Source organism: Erithacus rubecula (assembly GCF_903797595.1).
Source record: "Erithacus rubecula genome assembly, chromosome: 26".
NCBI lineage: Eukaryota > Metazoa > Chordata > Aves > Passeriformes > Muscicapidae > Erithacus > Erithacus rubecula.
In genome coordinates this window covers 3,885,970-3,906,756 of record NC_136678.1, presented here as the reverse complement: position 1 = coordinate 3,906,756, position 20,787 = coordinate 3,885,970, and the positions used below count along the sequence as shown (strand labels likewise).

Sequence of the window (20,787 nt, the reverse complement as noted above, 5' to 3'; positions counted from 1 at the left end):
CCCCACGCTGGGACAGCCGGGGGACACACTGGGACACCCGGGGGACACTCTGGGATAGCCAGGGGACACTCTGGGACAGCCAGGGGACACACGGGGGACACACGGGGGACACACTGGGACAGCCAGGGGACACAGCTCCGGCTGTAGGAAAGGTTTCTCCCGGGGATTTATTGCACTTGGCTGAGCACCGAGGGCACAAGGGCTGGCAGGACACGACCCCCAGGGCGGGGGGAGGCTCCAGCATGGCCCGGGGGGTCACTCAGCCTTGGAGGTGTCCTTGGTGATGTCCCCGGAGGGTAAAATATGCTCTGGGCCACCCCCTGTAACCCCCTCGGAGTGCTGTCCCCAATGTCCCCAGTGCCAGGATCCAGGGTGGCTCTGCAGGACGGGCTGTCCCCAATGTCCCCAACGCCAGACTCAGGGGTGGCTCTTCAGGACGGGCTGTCCCCAGTGCCAGGATCTAGGGTGGCTCTGCAGGACGGGCTGTCCCCAATGTCCCCAACGCCAGACTCAGGGGTGGCTCTCCAGGACGGACCGTCCCCAATGTCCCCAACGCCAGACTCAGAGGTGGCTCTGCAGGACGGGCTGTCCCCAATGTCCCCAACGCCAGACTCAGGGGTGGCTCTCCAGGACGGACTGTCCCCAATGTCCCCAACGCCAGGCTCTGGTGTGGCTCTGCAGGACACTCCTGCTCTCGGCTCAGGTGGCAGGCGGCTCTGTCCCCCTGTGCTGGCAGAGATGGAGCAGGACAGGACACTGCCAGAGCCAGAGCCCCCTCTGGGTTCACTCCCCGGGCAGGCTCCTCTCCGAGGATGACAATTCCAGCCGGGGATTCGCTCACGACAATTCCAGCGGGGGATTCGCTCATGACAATTCCAGCGGGGGATTCTCCTCCTCCGCCAGCTCCAAGGCACCGGCCGCAGCCTGGGGGCTCCCGGCGCGGCTCCCCCGCCCAGAGGGACCCCTCAGGAGGAGAAGCAGAGCCCGCAGCACTCCATGCAGATCTCCAGGCAGTCGGCGGACTCGCAGCAGGCGTCGATGATGCCGCAGTCCATGTCGCAGGGCAGGTCGCAGTCCGCGCACTCGCCCGAGTTGCAGCAGCAGCAACAGATGCAGGAGTCCTCGGAGGTGCAGGAGCCGCAGGTGGCACAGTCCAGCACGATGTTGCAGAGGGTCAGGAACTCGCAGAAGAGGCAGGAGAGGATGCAGTGGACGCAGCAGTCTGGGGAGGAACGCGCGGGTGAGACACGGGATGGGGGGAGCACCACAAGGGTGGGAATCCTCCCTCGGGAATTCAGGGAAGGGAGGGGAAAAGGGGTCAACACACAGCCCTCAGGAGAGACCAATTTTGGAGGAGAGGAGACGGCCCCACTCAGCACCCGCCCCGCAGAGGCTGCCAGGAGGGTCCAGGCTCAGAGAATGCCCAGAGAGATCCCAGGGGATGAGGGGCCTGAGGGATCAAAGGATGCCCGAAGAGATCCCAAGGGATGAGGGGCCTGAGGATGCCACCCAAGAGATCCCAAGGGATGAGGGGCCTGAGGATTCAACCCAAGAGATCTCAGGGATGAAGGGCCCCAGGGTTCAGAGGATTCCACCCAAGAGATCCCAGGGATGAAGACCCTGAGGATTCCACCCAAGAGATCCCAGGGATGAAGGATTTGAGGATGCCACCCAAGAGATCCCAAGGGATGAGGACCCCGAGGAGAAGGGCTGTAAACAGCCAGTACCTTCCTGCGCCTCAATGGGGATGTGTGAAGAGGGAGACTTGGAGCTGCCCTTGCTCTTCTTGCTGCCCTGGCTGTGGACAGGGTGGTGGGGCTGCAGCTTCCGCGGGGGTTTCTGGGCGCGGCAGCTCCCGTTCCCCGCCTCCCCCCGGGCCACGCCCACCCCCGGGCCCCGCCCGGCGCCGTTGGGCAGCAGCAGGGTGCAGGGGGGCTGCGGGGGTGGCTGCTCCTGGGGCTGGCCTGGGGGGGAGAGCAGAGTGTTAAACTCCCCTACCCTCTCTGCTGGGAGAAATGGGTGCCCAGATCCAGGAGAGAAACAGAATCTGGTCCCCAGCTGGGTGTGGGGTGATGGTGATGGTCCAAGAGGATGGAAATGGAATAGGAAAGTGGCTGGAGGGAAGAAGGAGAAGGTTCCAGAGAGAGGAAGGTGTGTTGGGTTGATGTGCCCAGCAATGTGGATTCTGTCCCCATCTGTTGCAGCCAGGTGTGGCAGTGACCCTGATCTCCTGGCACATATTCTCTGCTAATGGGCCATCTTTAAACCAGCTGGGACAATCATCTTTATCTTTCCCATGACCCACCCTTCATCCAGGAGGTATCACCTGTTAATGGGCCATTGTTACAAACTGGGTGTGGCAGCGATTCTTATCTCTGTGGGAGATATCTCCTGTTAATGGACCATTGTTACAAACTGGGTGTGGCAGTGATCTTTATCTCCTGGCACACATTATCTGCTAATGGGCCATCTTTAAACCAGCTGGGACAATCATCTTTATCTTTCCACAGCCCATCCTCCCTCCAGGAGATATCTCCTGTTCATGGCCATTGAGTCCCAGTGCATGACTGATAAAATTCCATCATCCCACTGGGAGATGCTCCAGCTAGGGGAGGAGCCAAGCCTTTCCTACCCAGATAAAAACTGAGATTTGGAACACCAGAGCACCTTTCCCACTGGATTCCAGAGGAAAGCCAGACCTTTCCACATCATCCCTGGACCTGCAGAGGAAACTGCACCTTCTCCAGGAGCACTGCTCCAGCTGAACCACATCTGCCACTGCAGGAGGATGCAGCCACCATTGAATGGGACTGCTGCCACCACCCTGACTGACTGACGGGTGTCAGCTTGGATTCTGACTCTGGCAGTGTTTTGGGATTGTTCTTTGTAATACTGTATTTCTATTTTAATCGTCCTAGTAAAGAACTGTTATTCCTAATTCCCATCTCTTTGCCTGAGCATCCCTTAATTTCCAAATTATAATAATTTGGAAGGAGGGGGTTTACATTCTCCATTTCAAAGAGAAGCTCCTGCCTTTATTGGCAGACACCTGTCCTACAAACCAGGAAAGAAGGGATGAGAAAACCCCAAGAAATGAAGATTTGTCATGAAGGATGTGCTGAAGCTCATCATGAAGGAGGAGATGAAGCCACCGAGGCTGCAGGACAGAGCTCCTGGATGTCCCCAGTGCCCTCTGAAAGGCAGAGCAGCACTGCAGAGCCAGCCTGCTCCTCTCCCCAGCCTTGCAGCCACTTCCTTAAGGTCTCCCCAACCTCTGGCTGAACTTCTCTGCAGGAGGAGGAAAATAACTGTGAGCTGTGTCTGTGCCTCCCTCCAGCCTCTCGTGTCCTGCCAGAGCCACAGGGGTGGCTCAGCCCCTTGCTCCTGCCCTGTCCCCACCCTGCCTCCTCATCCCAGTGCTCTGGGACAGAGCTGGGAACCAGCACAGGGAATGGGGAACCAGCCCCCATCATCCTCCTCAGCAATGCCACAAATTAAATCAAATCAAATCTCTGGTCTGGTGGTGTCTGGTGGTGCTTTGGCCAAACTTTGTTTTTCCTCTCCCAGGGCTGTAAACAAGGGATGATTCAGGGGAGAGGCTCGAGGGCAAAGGCACCTCTTGGCACCAGGGAACAGGAGCTGCTTTCTGTGCAGGGCACGGGGGGACACAGGGTGGGGTGGGCACAGGCGGCCCCTGTCCTGCATCCACAAAAACAAAACAGATGGAAGGTGAAAATAAAGTGGGTGGAAGGTGAAAATAAAATAGGTGGAAGGTGAAAGACACAAGTGGATGGTCCCAGTGCTTGGTTTTACCAGGCTGGGCTGGGTTAAACTGGGAGCTTGGTCGTTGACACCCGCTGGGAAGGGAACTTAAAATAAGCAGAGCTGAGCGGGAAGAGTGGGCTGAAAGCAGGAGAGATGGAAGGCTGGGGAGACAGAAAACAGGTCTTGGACAAAACAGGAATTGTCTCCCCTCCCTAAAAACCTCCTGGTGCGAGGTTCACCCCTGTGTACCCTTGTGTGTGCACTGGGATGGCACTGAGGTGACCACAGGGCTGTGGCAGGAAGGGGCTGAGCCCACAGGGAGCCAAGTCCAGAGTGACCCAGCAGCAGCTCAGCAGCCCCAGACAGCAGCTGGATTCTCTGGGATTGCAGCAGGATGCACTTGGCACTTCCCATTTCGCTGCATTCCTCAGATTAAATTGTTTGTAAATCAAAATCACGCTCTGGCTCCGGCGAGGGGCAGCCAAGGGCAGCCAGGAATCCCCCCCCCCCCCACCTCAAAGTCAGGGAAAATAGCTTCCATTTTTTTAGGACAGACTTTAAGACATGAGGCCAAAGCTCTTCTAAAGAGGCACCTCCAGCTCCCCAGTATGTGGGAGTCTGGGCAGGAGTGGGGCCTGGAAAAACAGGATTTTGGGGAAAACTGCTTGTGTACAGCTCTTCAAGAACCAAAAACCTCCTGGATGGTCAGTCTGGGTTTCCCAACGAGGTGATGCTCCTGGATTCCCTCAGGCAGCATCACCAGGTCACCCTGCTGGGACCCTCCCCCAGCCAGGGCTTGGAATATTGTGGTCACCTGAAACTCAGCACCCAGAGCCCCAAATCCACAATCCCAGTGTTCCAAAATAATGGAAAACTGGACTGGAGCAGCAGTGCTGATCCTCGAGGGGCCAGTCCTGGCACCTGCATCCCACAGCTCCTTGTGCCAGGTCCCTCCTGAGCTTGCACGGGCACGGGAATCCCATGGGAGAGCCTAAATGTGGTTCCCAGGTCCTGTCAAAGGGGGAATAACCCCCCAAAATCAAAGGTGACCTCCCCAAGAGCAGCGCAGTGAGGAGTGGGGGACACCAGAGGTGACGCTGCTCATTTCCCAGCGAGGAGAAAGGAAGGTCCCTCCACCCAACAGGAGGAGGAGGAGGGTGCCCAAGTCCCCCCCAGCCCCGGGGCCCGTGGGGGGCGGCCGGGGGGCTGGGCTGGGCAGGGGAGGGGGGCCGTGCCGAGGCTGCGGTGTGACTCAGGCGTGCAGAATGTCTGTGGGCAGCCGGCCCAGCTCCCAGATGCTGCGCTCGGGCTCCGCCGCAGGAAACGTGCGCTCTCCCCGCTGCACTCCCGTATTTCTCCATCCTTTCCCCTCCCCCGGCCGCCCTCCGGAGGGACAGCCCCGCTCCTCATCCCGCTGGGAAGCTTCCATCCATGCTGGGAAGGGGAAGCTGCATCCAGCAAAAAGGGAACGGCAGCCTGGGAGAGAAACGCTGGGATGCGGGCTGGCGGCCAGGGGAGGATGGATGGGACGGCTCCAGGAGAGCCTCCCACATCTGCCGGCTCTGCTCTCGCAGCCCTGCACCGGGGAACGGAGCTGGGGCACCCCTGTGCCAGCCCAGCCCGGCCCAGCCCGGCTTTTCTCACGGATTGCGTTTGGGGAGGCGCTGCCCGGCCCCGCCACCGCCTGCAGCAAAAGCAGCTCTGTGCGGACAGCCCGGCTCAGCCAGGCTCGGCACCAGCCTCACCCTTGTCCCGCACTCGCCAAGGCAAGAGCTGGCCCGGCAGGATGGGGCGAGTCTCCTTTCGCTCCTGCAAGCGGCTGCCGAGCTCCTGACGCGGGGCTGTGCCCACAAAAATACCCCGGGGCTGTGCCACGGGGACATCCTGGGGCTGTGGCACTGAAATACCCCGGGGCTGTGCCCACAAAAATACCCCGGGGCTGTGCCACGGGGACATCCTGGGGCTGTGGCACTGAAATACCCCGGGGCTGTGCCACGGGGACATCCTGGGGCTGTGGCACTGAAATACCCCGGGGCTGTGCCCACAAAAATACCCCGGAGCTGTGCCACGGGGACATCCTGGGGCTGTGGCATGGGGACATCCTGGGACTGTGGCATAGGGATATCCCGGGACTGTAGCACTGAAATACCCCGGCGCTGTGCCACAGGGATATCCTGGGGCTGTGTCACTGAAATATCCCAGAGCTGTGCCACGGGGACATCCAGGGACTGTGACATGGGGACATCCCGGGGCTGTGCCACTGAAATACCCCGGGGCTGTGCCACAGGGACATCCCGGGGCTGTGGCACTGAAATATCCCAGAGCTGTGCTACAGAGACATCCTGGGGCTGTGCCTGTAGAAATACTCCAGAGCTGTGCCCATGGAAATGCCCCAGGACTGTGGCACAGAAATACCCCAGAGCTGTGCCACAGGGACATCCCAGAGCTGTGCCCATGGAAATAAATACCCCAGAGCTGTGTCACGGAAATACCCCAGAGCTGTGCCATGGGAACATCCTGGGGCTGTGCCATGGGGACATCCAGGGACTGTGACATGGGGACATCCCGGGGCTGTGCCACTGAAATATCCCACTGCTGTGCCCACTGGGCCATCTCCAAACTGTGCCTACAAAAACGTTCTTTGTGAGTCTCCAGTCGCGCCCTGGGATTTTGGGGGGAGCTCCTATCCCGGGCAGACTCATCCCTCACCCCACAGGACCCCAACCCTTCCCAAAGCAGCTCCGGGAGCCGCCCTGGATGCCACCACCCTTCACTTTCGCCTCTCCAGGTGACTCAGGCTCGCTTGGAGCTTTGATGTGGGAAGGAACAAAGCGAGGAGCCGGGTTCCCACCTCTGCCCGGCTTTTTGCTGAGGTGGCAGCAGCCCAGGGCTCGGGTCCCGGCGGTGCCACCGAGGGAACACTCACATGTCACAGCTTCGGGAGCGCCGCAGAGCTCGGCCCGGGGGGCTTTGGTCAGCGCCGCTGCGGATTTCTCATCTTCCAGGGGTTTCTCCTTCTTGGGCACCGCGGGGCGGGCGAGCGGCAGCGCTGGGATTTGCCTCGGGGGAGGCAGCGAGGGCTCAGCCACCTCTGCAAGAGAAATGGGGTTAGAGCCGAGCCCCCCGACTCACCCAGACCCCCAGACACCGCCCCGGGCTGCGGCCAGCGCTCTGATTGATTCCCGAGCTCTGATTGCCGAGCTCATCCCTGGGGCACACCGGGCACCGCGGGGGATTTGGGCTGCATCTCTCCGCATTGCTCACCCCGCTGCAGCTCCATCCCAAAAACCCTCCCGAGCTCTCACATTCCTTCTCCAAAAAGGCAAGGGATCTGGTTACACTCAGCAGCTCAAACTGGATTTTTCATCCCTCTTCCCATGAAAGGGCCACTGTCTTCCCAGCGGGAGCTGGCTGCCACCTTCCCTCTCCATCCCATGGGAATGTGGGGTGTCTGATCCATCCCACAGGGAATGTGGGGTGTCTGATCCATCCCATGGGAATTTGGGGTGCCTGCTCCATCCCATGGGAATGTGGGGTGTCTGCTCCATCCCATGGGAATTTGGGGTCCCTGCTCCATCCCACAGGGAATGTGGGGTCCCTGCTCCATCCCACAGGGAATGTGGGGTGCTTGCTCCATCCCATGGGAATGTGGGGTGTCTGATCCATCCCACAGGGAATGTGGGGTGTCTGATCCATCCCATGGGAATGTGGGGTGTCTGATCCATCCCACAGGGAATGTGGGGTTCCTGCTCCATCCCACAGGGAATGTGGGGTGCTTGCTCCATCCCATGGGAATGTGGGGTGTCTGATCCATCCCACAGGGAATGTGGGGTGTCTGATCCATCCCATAGGGAATGTGGGGTGCCTGCTCCATCCCATGGGAATGTGGGGTGCCCAGGGGGGCTCAGTGTGGTCCCACACTCCCCCAGCCCCTCCCTCTGCCCATCCCCTGGAATAGCAATGTCTTGCACAACAGGGGCTGGAGAGCACTTTATATAAAACTAAATTATAGGCTGGGCAGAGGGAGGGAGAGCAGAGCCATAATTGGCCTGGCTGCAACAGGAGTCCTGCCAGGGAGGGGAGGGGAATTGGGAAAGGGACCTGGGACACTTCATTATCCTCGATAAAACCAGGCTCCCACACACCAGAGCTGAGGAGCAAGGAGGGCAATTAGGGATAATTAAAATGAGAATAATAAAGGGAGCTGGGGGGTTCCAGCACACCCTGGGATCAGCAAAAGCCTGGAAATGCTGCAGAGGGGCTGCAGCTGGTCTGGAGTTATGCAGCTCCACAACACCCCCCAAAGTCTCAACGTGCCTCAGTTTCCCCTCTGGGCCCTCCCCAGGGTGCTGCAGCTCCTGAGACAGGGGGGGAAACTCATCCCAGCACAGACCCCTGCTCGCAGTGAGGCGATTTTGGGGCTCAACCAAGGGAAATCCAGCAGCTCCAGCTGCATTTTGCACCAGAGCATTGGCTCCAAATCCCAAATCCCGTGAGCCCCAGACAGAGAAAAGCCATTCCCACGGAAAGCCCGGGGCAAAACAGAGAGGTGAGGAGAGCAGGCTGTCATCTCCTCATGGGTGTAGAGGTGTGGGGGTGAATAACAATCCACACATCGCTGAATCCACAGCCTCTGTCATGGCCTGGACTGGCCCAAGTCAGCCCTGATGCAGAGCCAGACATGAAATGCTGGGGGATGAGGAGCTCTGAGTGGAGCCAGAGCTGTCCCTGGGAAGGAATCAGTGTCTCTGGGAAGGAATCAGAACCCCTGAGAAGGAATCAGAACCCCTGGGAAGGAATCAGAACCCCTGAAAAGGAATCAGAACCCCTGGGAAGGAATCAGAGCCCCTGGGAAGGAATCAGTGTCCCTGGGAAGGAATCAGAGCCCCTGGGAAGGAATCAGAACCCCTGAAAAGGAATCAGAACCCCTGAAAAGGAATCAGAACCCCTGGGAAGGAATCAGAGTCCCTGGGAAGGAATCAGAACCCCTGAGAAGGAATCAGAACCCCTGGGAAGGAATCAGAGTCCCTGGGAAGGAATCAGAGTCCCTGGGAAGGAATCAGAGTCCCTGGGAAGGAATCAGAGTCCCTGGGAAGGAATCAGAGTCCCTGGGAAGGAATCAGAGTCCCTGGGAAGGAATCAGAGCTCTGGTTTCTGCTGTGAAATCCCAGAGTGTGTTCAGGGCTTCAAACCCACCAGAACAACCACATCACTCCCAAATCCCCTTCCCTGCAGGTCAGTGCTTGGGAAAAAGCTGGAAAATCAGGTGCAGCAGCAGGAGAAGGGCTGGCACAGCAGATCCCTGTCCCTCTGTGCTGCCTCCAGAGCATCCCTCATCACTCTGTGCCCATTCCTGAGGACAAGGAGGGGCTGTGGGACCTGGCTGGGACATCCAGCTCTGACTGGGATGGAGCCCAGCCCGTCCCTGCCGTGTCCACTTCACACCTGTAATTACCCTGCACAGGGGCTCACACACAACCACAGCCACAGAGAGGAAGGTGGCAATTAAATTAACTCCCCCGGGAACAAGCTGGCCAGGAGAGGGACAAAAATAGAGAGGAATGAAGTTTGGGGGGAGCTGATCCTTCCCTGCCTCGTGGGGAATGTGGGGAGGGTGCTGACCCCCAGATCCCCCTGGAATGGGGTGGGAAAGGCTCTGGGTGCCCTTGGGGTCACAGCTCGACCCCAGGGAGGGGCTGGGAGAAGGAAATGCAGAGGGAATGCTCACGGAAATGTCCAGGGAATGTCCAGGGAAATGCAGAGGAAATGTCCAGGGAAATGCAGAGGAAATGCTCAGGGAAAGGCAAAGGGAATAATCAGGGAATGTCCAGGGAAATGAAGAGGGAATGATCAGGGAAGTGCAGAGGGAATGTTCAGTGAAATGCAGAGAAAATGTCCAGGGAAATGCAGAGGAAATGCTCAGGGAAAGGCAAAGGGAATAATCAGGGAATTTCCAGGGAAATGCAGAGGGAATGTCCCAGGAAATGCAGAGAGAATATCCAGGGAAGTGCAGAGGGAATGTCCAAGGAAATGTCCAGGGAATGTCCAAGGAAATGTCAAGGGAATGCTCAGGGAAATGCAGAGTGAATGCACAGGGAAGAGCACAGGGAATATCCAAGAAAATGCAGAGGGAATATTCTGGGAAATACAGAAGAAATGTCCAGGGAAATGCAGAGGGAACATCCAGGGAAATGCAGAGGCAATATTCAGGGAAATGCAGAGGGAATGTTTTGGGAAATGCAGAGGGAATGTTTTGGGAAATGCAGAGGCAATATTCAGGGAAGTGCAGAGGGAATGCCCCAGGAAACGCTGGAGCAGCAGCTCCCAAATGCCCCCAAGAAGAGGCAGCAGCTGTGCTGGCACAGGACAGGGTGAGCAGACCCTCCCATCACTGCCACAGGCTCATCCCACAGCCCCCAGCTCCTTTAAATCCCCCCAGTCCTGCTCCAGGGGTGCCCTGCCAAGCTGAGCCCCCCTGGATCCCTTCTCCTGCTGCCCAGAACAGAACCAGACCTGCCCTGAATCCACCAGGTTTAAAACCAACCACGAGCCTGGGCAAAACCCAGAGCTGAGCCAGCTCTTGGGATGGGACATTTCTCACTTTTTCCCCAAACTCCTGCACCCCCAGACCCTTCCTGGCCAGGGCAAATCCTCCTCAGAGCCTGGGGTGAGTCCAAGGCTCCCCAAGGAGCAGCACATGGGAGATGTGGAGGTGCCAGAGAGCAGCTCAGATCTGGTTTTTTGGGAACAGAGGTAACAAGGCATTCAAAAATAATAATTTCTGCTTCAATAAAGCACAGCAGTGCCCTGAGGAACCAGAGATCAGGAAAGTGATAGATGTGGAGTTACTTTCTTCTGCCAAGCCCAGGACATGGACATGGAGCAGGTTTTCTGATTATTCTCCCCATTCCCAAAGTCCAAATCCATCCGTCATGGATGGATCAGGGAGCTCCAAAGTCCATCAGGGGTGGGAAAATAGGAGAGAGGAAAGATGCAAAGAAGCTGGAAGGTTTTATAGATCCCAAAAAATTCCTGCAAAAAGTACCAACATCCCTCTGGGAATGCAGGAGCTTCGGGGCCACCCCCTGGCTCTGATCAGGGGAATTATTTTGTGCTTCGGGTGGGAATTGCTGATGAGCTGAGCTCAGCATTCCCAAAGAGCTGGACAAACAAAAGGCAGGAGCATCACCCTGGAGGGAGCACAGCCACGAGCCACAGCACAGCCACAGCTCCCAAAAATCTTTTAGGGTTCCTTAGCCCCAGCTGGGTGTGGTCCCAGACCCGCGGAGGGTGTGGGGTGGGGTCAGACCCAGCCAGGGCATCCCATGGCTCCTGCTCAGCATTCCTGGGCTGGGGCTGATGATCCCCACAGATCCTGGGCTCTCATCTCCCTGTCCCTCCCGAGCTCCTCTGGGTCTGGGGGAAGGAATCTGGTGGCAGGAGAGGGATGGGAATTCCATTAGCAGCCCAGCTCCTCGGGCTGGCAGCTCTCGAATCCTTTTTTCATACGGATAAAAATCCTTTTTTCATGCAGATAAAACGAGCCTGAGATCTCTCCTGGTTTTCCTGGCCCAACCAAGTGCCTGCCTGGGCTATTGCAGGGATATTCTAGCAATATTCCATTGATATTCCAGGGATATTCCAGAAATACTCCAGAAATATTCCAGAAATATTCCTGAGATATTCCAGAGATATTCCAGGGATATTCCAGGGATATTCCAAAGATATTCCAGAGATATTCCAAAGATATTCCAAAGATATTCCAGAGATATTCCAGGGATATTCCAAAGATATTCCAGGGATATTCCAGAGATATTCCTGAGATATTCCAGGGATATTCCAGAAATATTCCAGAGATATTCCAGAAATATTCCAAAATATTCCAGGGATATGCCAGAAATATTCCAGAGATATTCCAGAAATATTCCAGGGAGATTCCAGAGATATTCTGGAGATATTCTAGGGATAATTCCAGAGATCTTCCAGGGATATTCCAAGGATATTCCAGAGATACTCCAGAGATATTCCAGAAATATTCCAGGAATATTCCATTGATATTCCAGGAATGTTCCAGGGCTATTCCAAGGATATTCTACAGATACTCCAGAAATATTCCAGGGATATTTCAGAGATATTCCAGAAATATTCCAGGGCTATTCCAGGTTTCCAGTGCAGAAGAGACAGCACTGGAGCAAATCCCTCCCATCCTCTGAGCCAGGTGGGAGCAGAGGGAAGCAAAATCCTGGTTTGAAAGTTCGAAAAATCCCAAAGTTTTATTTCCAGTCAGTCTGAAATGAAAACACCAAGGCTCCCTTGGATTCTGGGACAGGCAGGGAAAGGAAAAGTGGGAAGGAGAGATGCCCAAAATGTGGCCAGGACACATCCAGCACAGCTTTGCTTCCCACCTGGAAAACTTTTGGGTTCTCTGCTCACCTGGGCAAAGCTTTGGATAAACAATTCTGGGACAGTGAGGAATCCAGTTTAAAAAAAAAAAAAAAAAAAAAAAAAAAAATGTGGTTTCTATGAGAAGTGACTTCCTAAATGCACAAAAAGCAAAACAAAGCAAAAAAATATAAACCCACAAAAACCCCAAATAGCTCAGCAGGCTGGGAGTTGTTGTTATTTGTTATTTATAGGATTTGGGTGGGAAGGGAGGGAGGAATTTTGGGGCCAGACAGGTCAGGAGCAGCATCCATCCATTCCATCCCTGCTGGGAGTTTGACCTTGGTGACAAAACCCCAACCCCAGGTCGGTGTCCCTACAAATCCCAACCCCAATTCATGCAGGAATTTTTCCTACAAGGAGTTTCAGGGAAGAGAAAATATAAATTCCCTGCAAGAAGCACCTCTGGCATTGCAGCAGTTTGGGAAGAATTATTCCTTAAGCAGCAAAAATGGGTTTAATGTAAATATATTTGTATTTTGTGGGTATTGAGGCATCATTTCAGTGTGGGAAGAAGGGATTTTTAAAATCTGGACAAAAATTCTCAGGACACAAAACTGGTTCCTTTCCTCATCTCCCAGCACCAGGTCTTACCCCAAAACCAACCTAAAAAAATCCCAAAAACGCTGTGGGGGGTGGGGAATGGGGGAAAAAAATGGGACAACAGGAAAAAAACCCAAGCTGGGGCAAAAAAAAACTCCCCAAAAAATGGAAAATCTGTGAAATCAGGAGAGGAAGGACACAGGGGGAAATCCTTAAGGAAAAGCAATTATCCCTGGAGGTTGGGATATCAGATCCAAGGAGATTTTGGGAATTACAGAGCTGGGAGAAATTATGGAGGGAGTAATTAAAACCCAAGCCAGGCTGGTAATTGGGTAACCTTGGGGGTTAAACCAGCACAGGTCCTGCCAGGGAAAATTTGTGTCTTCCCCACCTAAATCCTTAAAAAAAAAAATTAAAAAAAAAAAGTTAATTGAGGAGCAGATCACTGGGCACTGTTATCAACCAGGAGAATAATTTGAATTTCTCTAGCCCCTTTCATCCCAGCACAGATTGAAATCACCTTCCCTGAGCTCCAGGGATTTTCCTAAAAAAAGTAAAATAAATTTGCCTCAATTCAGGGGGAAACTGAGGCAGAAAAAATGAGATTTTCCCAAAAAAAATCCCCTGTGGAAACAAAATTCTCATTGCTGCTGCTCACACTCTCTGTAGGTTGGGACTCCTCTCTCAAGCACAAATCCCAAAATTTGGCAGGTGGGAAGGGATTTTTGGGGTGCCCATCCCATAGGAGAGGGAACTCCAGGCATAGAAAATTCCAGAAATCCCCCGAGGAGGGTTTGGGTTTCTGCAGCCCCAGAATTTCCAAGGAAATTCAATCAGGGGCGAATTTGTTTTGTTCAAATCCAGGAACTTTGAAAAAAGCCAGAATTCTCCTTTTTTTTTTTTTTATTATTTTTTAAATTTATTTTTTGTGCTTGGGGCTTTTTTTTTCTTTCCCTTCACAAGCCAAGCGTTTTCAGGAGCTGACAAGAAAAAACTTGGAAAGAAAAACAGAAATGCTGCAGAAAAATCTCGCTGTGGGGTAAAAAAAATACAGTTTTGTTTCTTTCAGGGTCTTTTTTTTGTTTTTTTCTGGGAGGGGTTTTTGCACTTTGAGGATGGCTGCGTGCAACTCTGCAATTCTGCATTTCAATCTGTGCTGAGACAAGAAAAAAATCGGTTTATTTTGATTTTTGGATGGGGTTTTTCTTTGTTTTTACCCCAACCCAGAGCAGTCCCAGTAAAGAATTCCCAACCCCCAGGGGATATTTTGGGTCTGAATGTTTCGTGTTTGGAGCTGAGCACAAAACAGATTTTTTTTTTGTGTGTGTTCTCCTCCTCCTCCTCTTACACCTCGAGGCAAAATCTTTGAGAACAGGCAGAAAGAATTAAAGAAAAATGTGTGTCCCAAACTCTGAGCTGCCAAATCGGGACACAGGCAAGGTTTGAGGGGTGTTAGAACCTTGGAAATTGGGAATTTTGAACTTTCTGTGCTGTGTGTCCGAATTTAGAATCAAAGGTTTTAAAATATAGAAATAGATGTAAAGAAAAATGAAAGTTTTAAGGCAAAAGTTTTGCCTTTTTCACCTTCTTCTTCATGAGCCAAAGTAATTTTATATGATTAAATAAAAAAAAAAATGCATTGTGAGTCACAAGTAATCAGTTATTAAATTAAAAGCAAAAAAGAATTGAAGTCACATTTCTCAATTTTGAACCATTTAGCCTTAAAAAAATAATATAAAAACACGACTCCATTTTTTAACTTACTAACTAAAATGCTGTAACGTAAATAAAAATTAATAAACATTGAAGTGGAAACAAAAAATTTGGTTTGGGGTGGTTTGGGATGAGTTTGGGATGAGTTTGGGATGGTTGGGGATGAGTTTGGGATGAGTTTGGGATGGTTGAGGATGGTTTGGGATGGTTTGGGGATGGTTTGGGATGGTTGGGGATGAGTTTGGGATGGTTTGGGATGGTTTGGGATGGTTTGGGATGAGTTTGGGATGAGTTTGGGATGAGTTTGGGATGAGTTTGGGATGAGTTTGGGATGAGTTTGGGATGGTTTGGGATGAGTTTGGGCTGGTTTGGGATGAGTTTGGGATGGTTGGAGATGAGTTTGGGATGGTTGGGGATGATTTGGGATGGTTTGGGATGAGTTTGGGCTGGTTTGGGATGAGTTTGGGATGGTTGGAGATGAGTTTGGGATGGTTGGGGATGATTTGGGATGGTTTGGGATGAGTTTGGGATGGTTTGGGATTAGTTTGGGATGGTTTGGGATGGTTTGGGATGGTTTGGGGATGGTTTGGGATGAGTTTGGGATGAGTTTGGGATGGTTTGGGATTAGTTTGGGATGGTTTGGGGATGGTTTGGGGATGGTTTGGGATGGTTTGGGGATGGTTTGGGATGGTTGGGGATGAGTTTGGGATGGTTTGGGATGGTTTGGGGATGGTTTGGGATGGTTGGGGATGGTTTGGGATGAGTTTGGGATGGTTTGGGATGGTTTGGGATGAGTTTGGGATGAGTTTGGGATGAGTTTGGGATGAGTTTGGGATGAGTTTGGGATGGTTTGGGATGAGTTTGGGATGGTTGGGGATGATTTGGGATGGTTGGGGATGATTTGGGATGGTTTGGGATGAGTTTGGGCTGGTTTGGGATGAGTTTGGGATGGTTGGAGATGAGTTTGGGATGGTTGGGGATGATTTGGGATGGTTTGGGACGAGTTTGGGATGGTTTGGGATTAGTTTGGGATGGTTTGGGATGGTTTGGGATGGTTTGGGGATGGTTTGGGATGAGTTTGGGATGGTTTGGGATTAGTTTGGGATGGTTTGGGATGGTTTGGGATGGTTGGGGATGGTTTGGGATGAGTTTGGGATGGTTGGGGATGAGTTTGGGATGGTTTTGGATGGTTTGGGATGGTTTGGGATGGTTTGGGATGAGTTTGGGATGGTTTGGGATGGTTTGGGGTGGTTTGGGATGAGTTTGGGATGGTTTGGGATGGTTTGGGATGAGTTTGGGATGGTTGGGGATGAGTTTGGGATGGTTGAGGATGGTTTGGGATGGTTTGGGATGGTTTGGGATGGTTTGGGATGGTTTGGGATGGTTTGGGATGGTTTGGGGATGGTTTGGGATGAGTTTGGGATGGTTTGGGATGGTTTGGGATGGTTTGGGATGGTTTGGGATGGTTTGGGGATGGTTTGGGATGAGTTTGGGATGGTTTGGGATGGTTGGGATGAGTTTGGGATGGTTGGGGATGGTTTGGGATGGTTTGGGATGGTTTGGGATGGTTTGGGATGGTTGGGGATGGTTTGGGATGGTTTGGGATGGTTTGGGGATGGTTGGGGATGAGTTTGGGATGGTTGAGGATGGTTGGGATGGTTTGGGATGGTTTGGGATGAGTTTGGGATGGTTTGGGATGGTTTGGGATGGTTTGGGATGGTTGGGGATGGTTGGGGATAGTTGGGAACGGTTGGGAATGGTTTGGGATGAGTTTGGGATGGTTGGGGATGGTTTGGGATGGTTTGGGATGGTTTGGGATGGTTTGGGGATGGTTTGGGATAGTTTGGGATGAGTTTAGGATGGTTGGGGATGAGTTTGGGATGGTTGGGGATGGTTTGGGATGGTTTGGGGATGGTTTGGGATGAGTTTGGGATGGTTGGGGATGGTTTGGGATGAGTTTGGGATGGTTTGGGATGGTTTGGGATGGTTTGGGATGGAAGGGAGACCCTTCAGTGTGGGAAAATAGGACTGGATGTCCCTGCAAGGTGGGAACAGCAAACTGGAACTCATGGATGTCCCTCCAACAGGGAACAGGGACAGCAGGGACATAAACTGGGCACTGATCAACACCCCTCAAACATGGGAACACACTCAGGGATGTCCTTGAAACATGGGAACAGGGACAACAGGGGGTGCCCAAAAACCTTAAACTTGGGATGTCCCTTAACTTGGGAACACCAAACTGGGCATTGATCAATGTCCCTCAAACATGGGAACACCAAACTGGGGCACCAGTGGATGCCCCTCCAGGGTGGAAATACCAAACTGGGCACTCAGAGATGCCCCTTAAACTTGAGAACACAGAACTGGGCACTCAGGGGTGTCCCTCCAACAGGGAACAGGGACAGCAGGGACAGCAGGGACACACCAAACTGGGCACTCAGAGATGCTCCTCAAGATGGGAAAACTGAACTGGGCACACATGGATGTCCCTTAAACATGAAAACACTGAATTGGGCACTGATCAATGCCCTCTAAGATGGGAACACCAAACTGGGCACTGCTGGATATCCCTCAAACATGGGAACATGGAACTGGACACTCAGGGGTGTCCCTCCAAGATGGGAGCAGGGACAGCAGGGACAGCAGGGACACACCAAACTGGGCACTCAGAGATACCCCTCAAGATGAGAAAACTGAATTGGCACACATGGATGTCCCTCAAACATGAAAACACTGAATTGGGCACTGATCAATGCCCTCTAAGATGGAAACACCAAACTGGGCACTGCTGGAAGCTGCTTCAAGATGGGAATACCAAACTGGAAACTCATGGGTGTCCCTCCAACAGGGAATAGGAACAACGGGTCCCCAAATAGGGACACATCAAACTGAGCACTCACAGATGCCCCTCCAAGGTGGGAAAACTGAATTGGGCACTGATGGACGTCCCTTAAACTTGGGAACACTGAACTGGGCACTGATGGACGTCCCTTAAACTTGGGAACACTGAACTGGGCACTCCCAGATGTCCCCAAGCACCTCAGCCAGGTCCCAGTGCTCCCTCTCAGGCCACCAGCACCCCTGGGAGCTGAACCACGGAAGGTGCAAAAGCTCCAGAACCATTTCCCCCAAATAATTTCAAAGCTGCTTTTTAAATTCCCCCTCCAGCTGTTGGCACAGGAGCAAACAAGGGGCTGGGGACAAACCCCTCACAAAAAGCTCTTTGCATTCCCAGCTCAGCATTTCCCACCTGGAAAAGGAAGGAAATGCAGGGAAAGCAGCCCCCTGCAGCTGCCTGGGCCCCGGGGCTGTTTGGGGCTGGCTCTGGAGCAGAGGGAAGCGCAGCCCGCAGCATCCAGCTGGAAGAGCAGGAGGGAGAGAACAAGAGGATTTATTCTGCAAAGCCCCGAGCCCGGCCAAAGGCAACACGCCGGGTCCGAGCGCCGCCGTGCCCGCCGGCGATTTTTGGGAGATTTTGGGAGCTGATCCCGCCGTGAATTTGGCCCCTTTTGTGTCAGCACGGTGTGTGCCCCCAGCCTCCTGCTCTGATGGATTGTGGGGTTTATATTCAATTTCATTTATGCAGTTAATTCAATTTTTTTATTTCAGTTTGGCGGGGATAGCTCTGGGGCCACCGACCCCGAGGGGCTCCCGGGGGGCTCGGTGGAAAAAGTGAGGATTCCCCAAACTTTTCCATCCCTGTAACCCACCCAGAGCTGCCGAGCAGCCCCCAGCCCCTCACCCCATTCCCGGGGGGTTGAACTCGCACCCCCCGACTGCTCCCTGCGCTTGGCCCCGGGACAGAAACTGCTGGAGAGTTGGGGATGAGAAATCCCGGCGGGCTGGCGGCAGCTGCTGAGCTCACACACAAACACAGGCACAGGAAAACACTGCTGGGGCACCAACACACGCTCAGGTATTCAAAATCCTTCACAAACACACACTCAGATATTCACAGTCACACAAAAACACTGCTGGGGCACCAACACACGCTCAGGTATTCAAAATCCTTCACAAACACACACCTGAACACACAACCAAACACTGCTGGGGCACCAACACACTCTCAGATGTTCAAAATCCTTCACAAACACACACTCAGATATTCACAGTCACACACAGGCACTGCCAGGGGCACAAATACACACTCAGATATTCAAAATCCTGCACAAACATTCACTCAAACACTGCCAGGAGTACAAACACACACTCAGACATTCACAGTCACACACACACACACAGAAGTTCAAAAACACACCCAAACACTGCTGGGGCACCAACACACACTCAGATGTTCAAAATCATGTACAAACACACACTCAGATATTCACAATCACACCCAAACACTGACAGGGGCACCAACACACACTCAGATATTCACAGTTCTGCACAAACATACCCAAACACACACACAAATACTGCCAGGAGCACAAACACACACTCAGATATTCCCAATCACACACCCAGATGTTCACACTCAGAGTTCACAATCACACCCAAACACAGGCCCAGATGTTCACAGCCCTGCACAAGCACCCAGATGTTCACAACTCTGCACAAACACACACTGAGATCCTCAAAATCCTGCACAAACACACCCAAACACACCCCCAAATACTGCCAGGGACACCAACACACACTCAGAGCTCACAACTCTGCACAAACACACACTCAGATATTCACAGTCACACACACACACCCACCCAGATGTTCACACACACACACTCAGAGCTCACAAATCTGCACAAACACACACTCAGATATTCACAATCACACACAAACACACTCAGATATTCACAATCACACCCAAACACACACCCAGATGTTCAGTCACACCCCCAGATGTTCACAGCCCTGCACAAACACTCAGCCATACATTTTCTCCCCCCGATCCCTGCTCACACCCCCTCCCCACCCCCAGCCGTGTTCTCATCTCCCCCTCCCCCGTTCCGACCCCACCAGTGCATCCCCGACCCCCCAAAGTTCGAGCGGATCCCCCGGCCGTGCGCCCCCAGCCCTGCACACTGAATCCATCGATTTATTCATCCCGGAATCGGTGCCCGGCAGCTCGGCACACACCCCCCGCTCGTGCACACACCCTACCGGGATCCTAAAACTTTTCCCGGATCATAAACCCTTCCCCGAGATCCTAAAACCTTCCACGGGATCCCAAACCCTTCCCCGGGATCCCAAAACCTTCCTTGGGATCATAAAACCTTTCCCATGATCCTAAAACCTTCCCCGGAATCCTAAAACCGTCCCCATGATCCCAAAACCTTCCTCGGGATCCCAAAACCTTCCCCGGGATCCCGCAGATTTCTCCATGATCCTAAAACTTTCCCCGGGATTCCAAAACTTTCCCCAGGATCCCCAAACCTTCTCCGGGATCCCAAAGCCTTCCCTGGATTCCCAAAACCTTCTCCACGATCCCAAAACCTTCCCCATGATCCTGCAGCCTTCCCCATGATCCCAAAACTTTCCTCGGAATCCCAAAACCTTCCCCGGGATCCCGCAGATTTCTCCAGGATCCTAAAACTTTCCCCGGGATCCCAAAACTTTCCCCAAGATCCCAAAACTTTCTCCATGATCCTAAAATCTTCTCCGCGATCCCAAAACCTTCCCCGTGAGCACACAGCAGCCCCTACTCGTGCACACACACACTCACCCCCTCCAGCCGTGTCCCCCCCGTGTCCCCCACGTTTCCCACCGTGTCCCCACCCCGCTCCCCTTTGTCCCCTCCGTGTCCCCCCGTACCTGGCGGCGGCACCGGCTCCGCTCGGGGCTGCTCCGGGCGGCTCGGCCGGGGGCTACCGGGCCTGGACATGGGTGCGGGGGGCTCGGGGGGCTCGGAGGGTGCGGGAGCTCCGGGCTCGCTGCGGGACCCGTCCCGTCCCGCTCACCTGGGGCCCCGCCGGGCTCCGCGCCCGCCCCCGCGCCCGCCCCGCATCCCCCGGCCCCGGCGATGGGGTTGGGCTTCGGGGCTTTTTAAATTTTTTTTTCTCCCTCAATTCCTTCCAAAAATAAAAGAAAAGAGAGAGAGAGAAAAAAAAATCAAATTAAGCTAAACAAAACAAAACGAAACAAAAAAAAAGCCGGAGGTTGGGAGCGCAAACACGCGGCCAAACCCGCGCCCGCAGCGCTCCGGGAGCTTCTGCTGGAAGCTGGAGCGGCGCCGGGAGAGGGGAGAGGCGCGGGGCAGGCGGAGGTGGCTCCCGGGCCGGCCTCGCATTTGGGATTTTACAGCTGGTGCTGCGCCCCCGGCGCCGGGCTGGGTCCCCCTAAGGAAAACTGCGGGGGGAGCAGCGGGGCTGAGCTGGGCTC

General features: G+C 53.9%; 1 protein-coding gene across 1 annotated transcript; it reads right to left on the bottom strand.

Annotated features, from left to right (window-relative positions):
- Positions 1 to 911: 911 nt before the first annotated feature.
- Positions 912 to 20,391, bottom strand: MDFI (MyoD family inhibitor). The gene is made up of 4 exons (XM_079327461.1): positions 20,221 to 20,391; positions 6,692 to 6,856; positions 1,728 to 1,964; positions 912 to 1,222 (listed from the first exon to the last, which is right to left on the bottom strand). The coding sequence occupies exons 1-4, from the start codon at positions 20,288 to 20,290 to the stop codon at positions 966 to 968; spliced, it is 729 nt and encodes a 242-aa protein (XP_079183587.1). The 5' UTR covers positions 20,291 to 20,391; the 3' UTR covers positions 912 to 965.
- Positions 20,392 to 20,787: the final 396 nt, after the last annotated feature.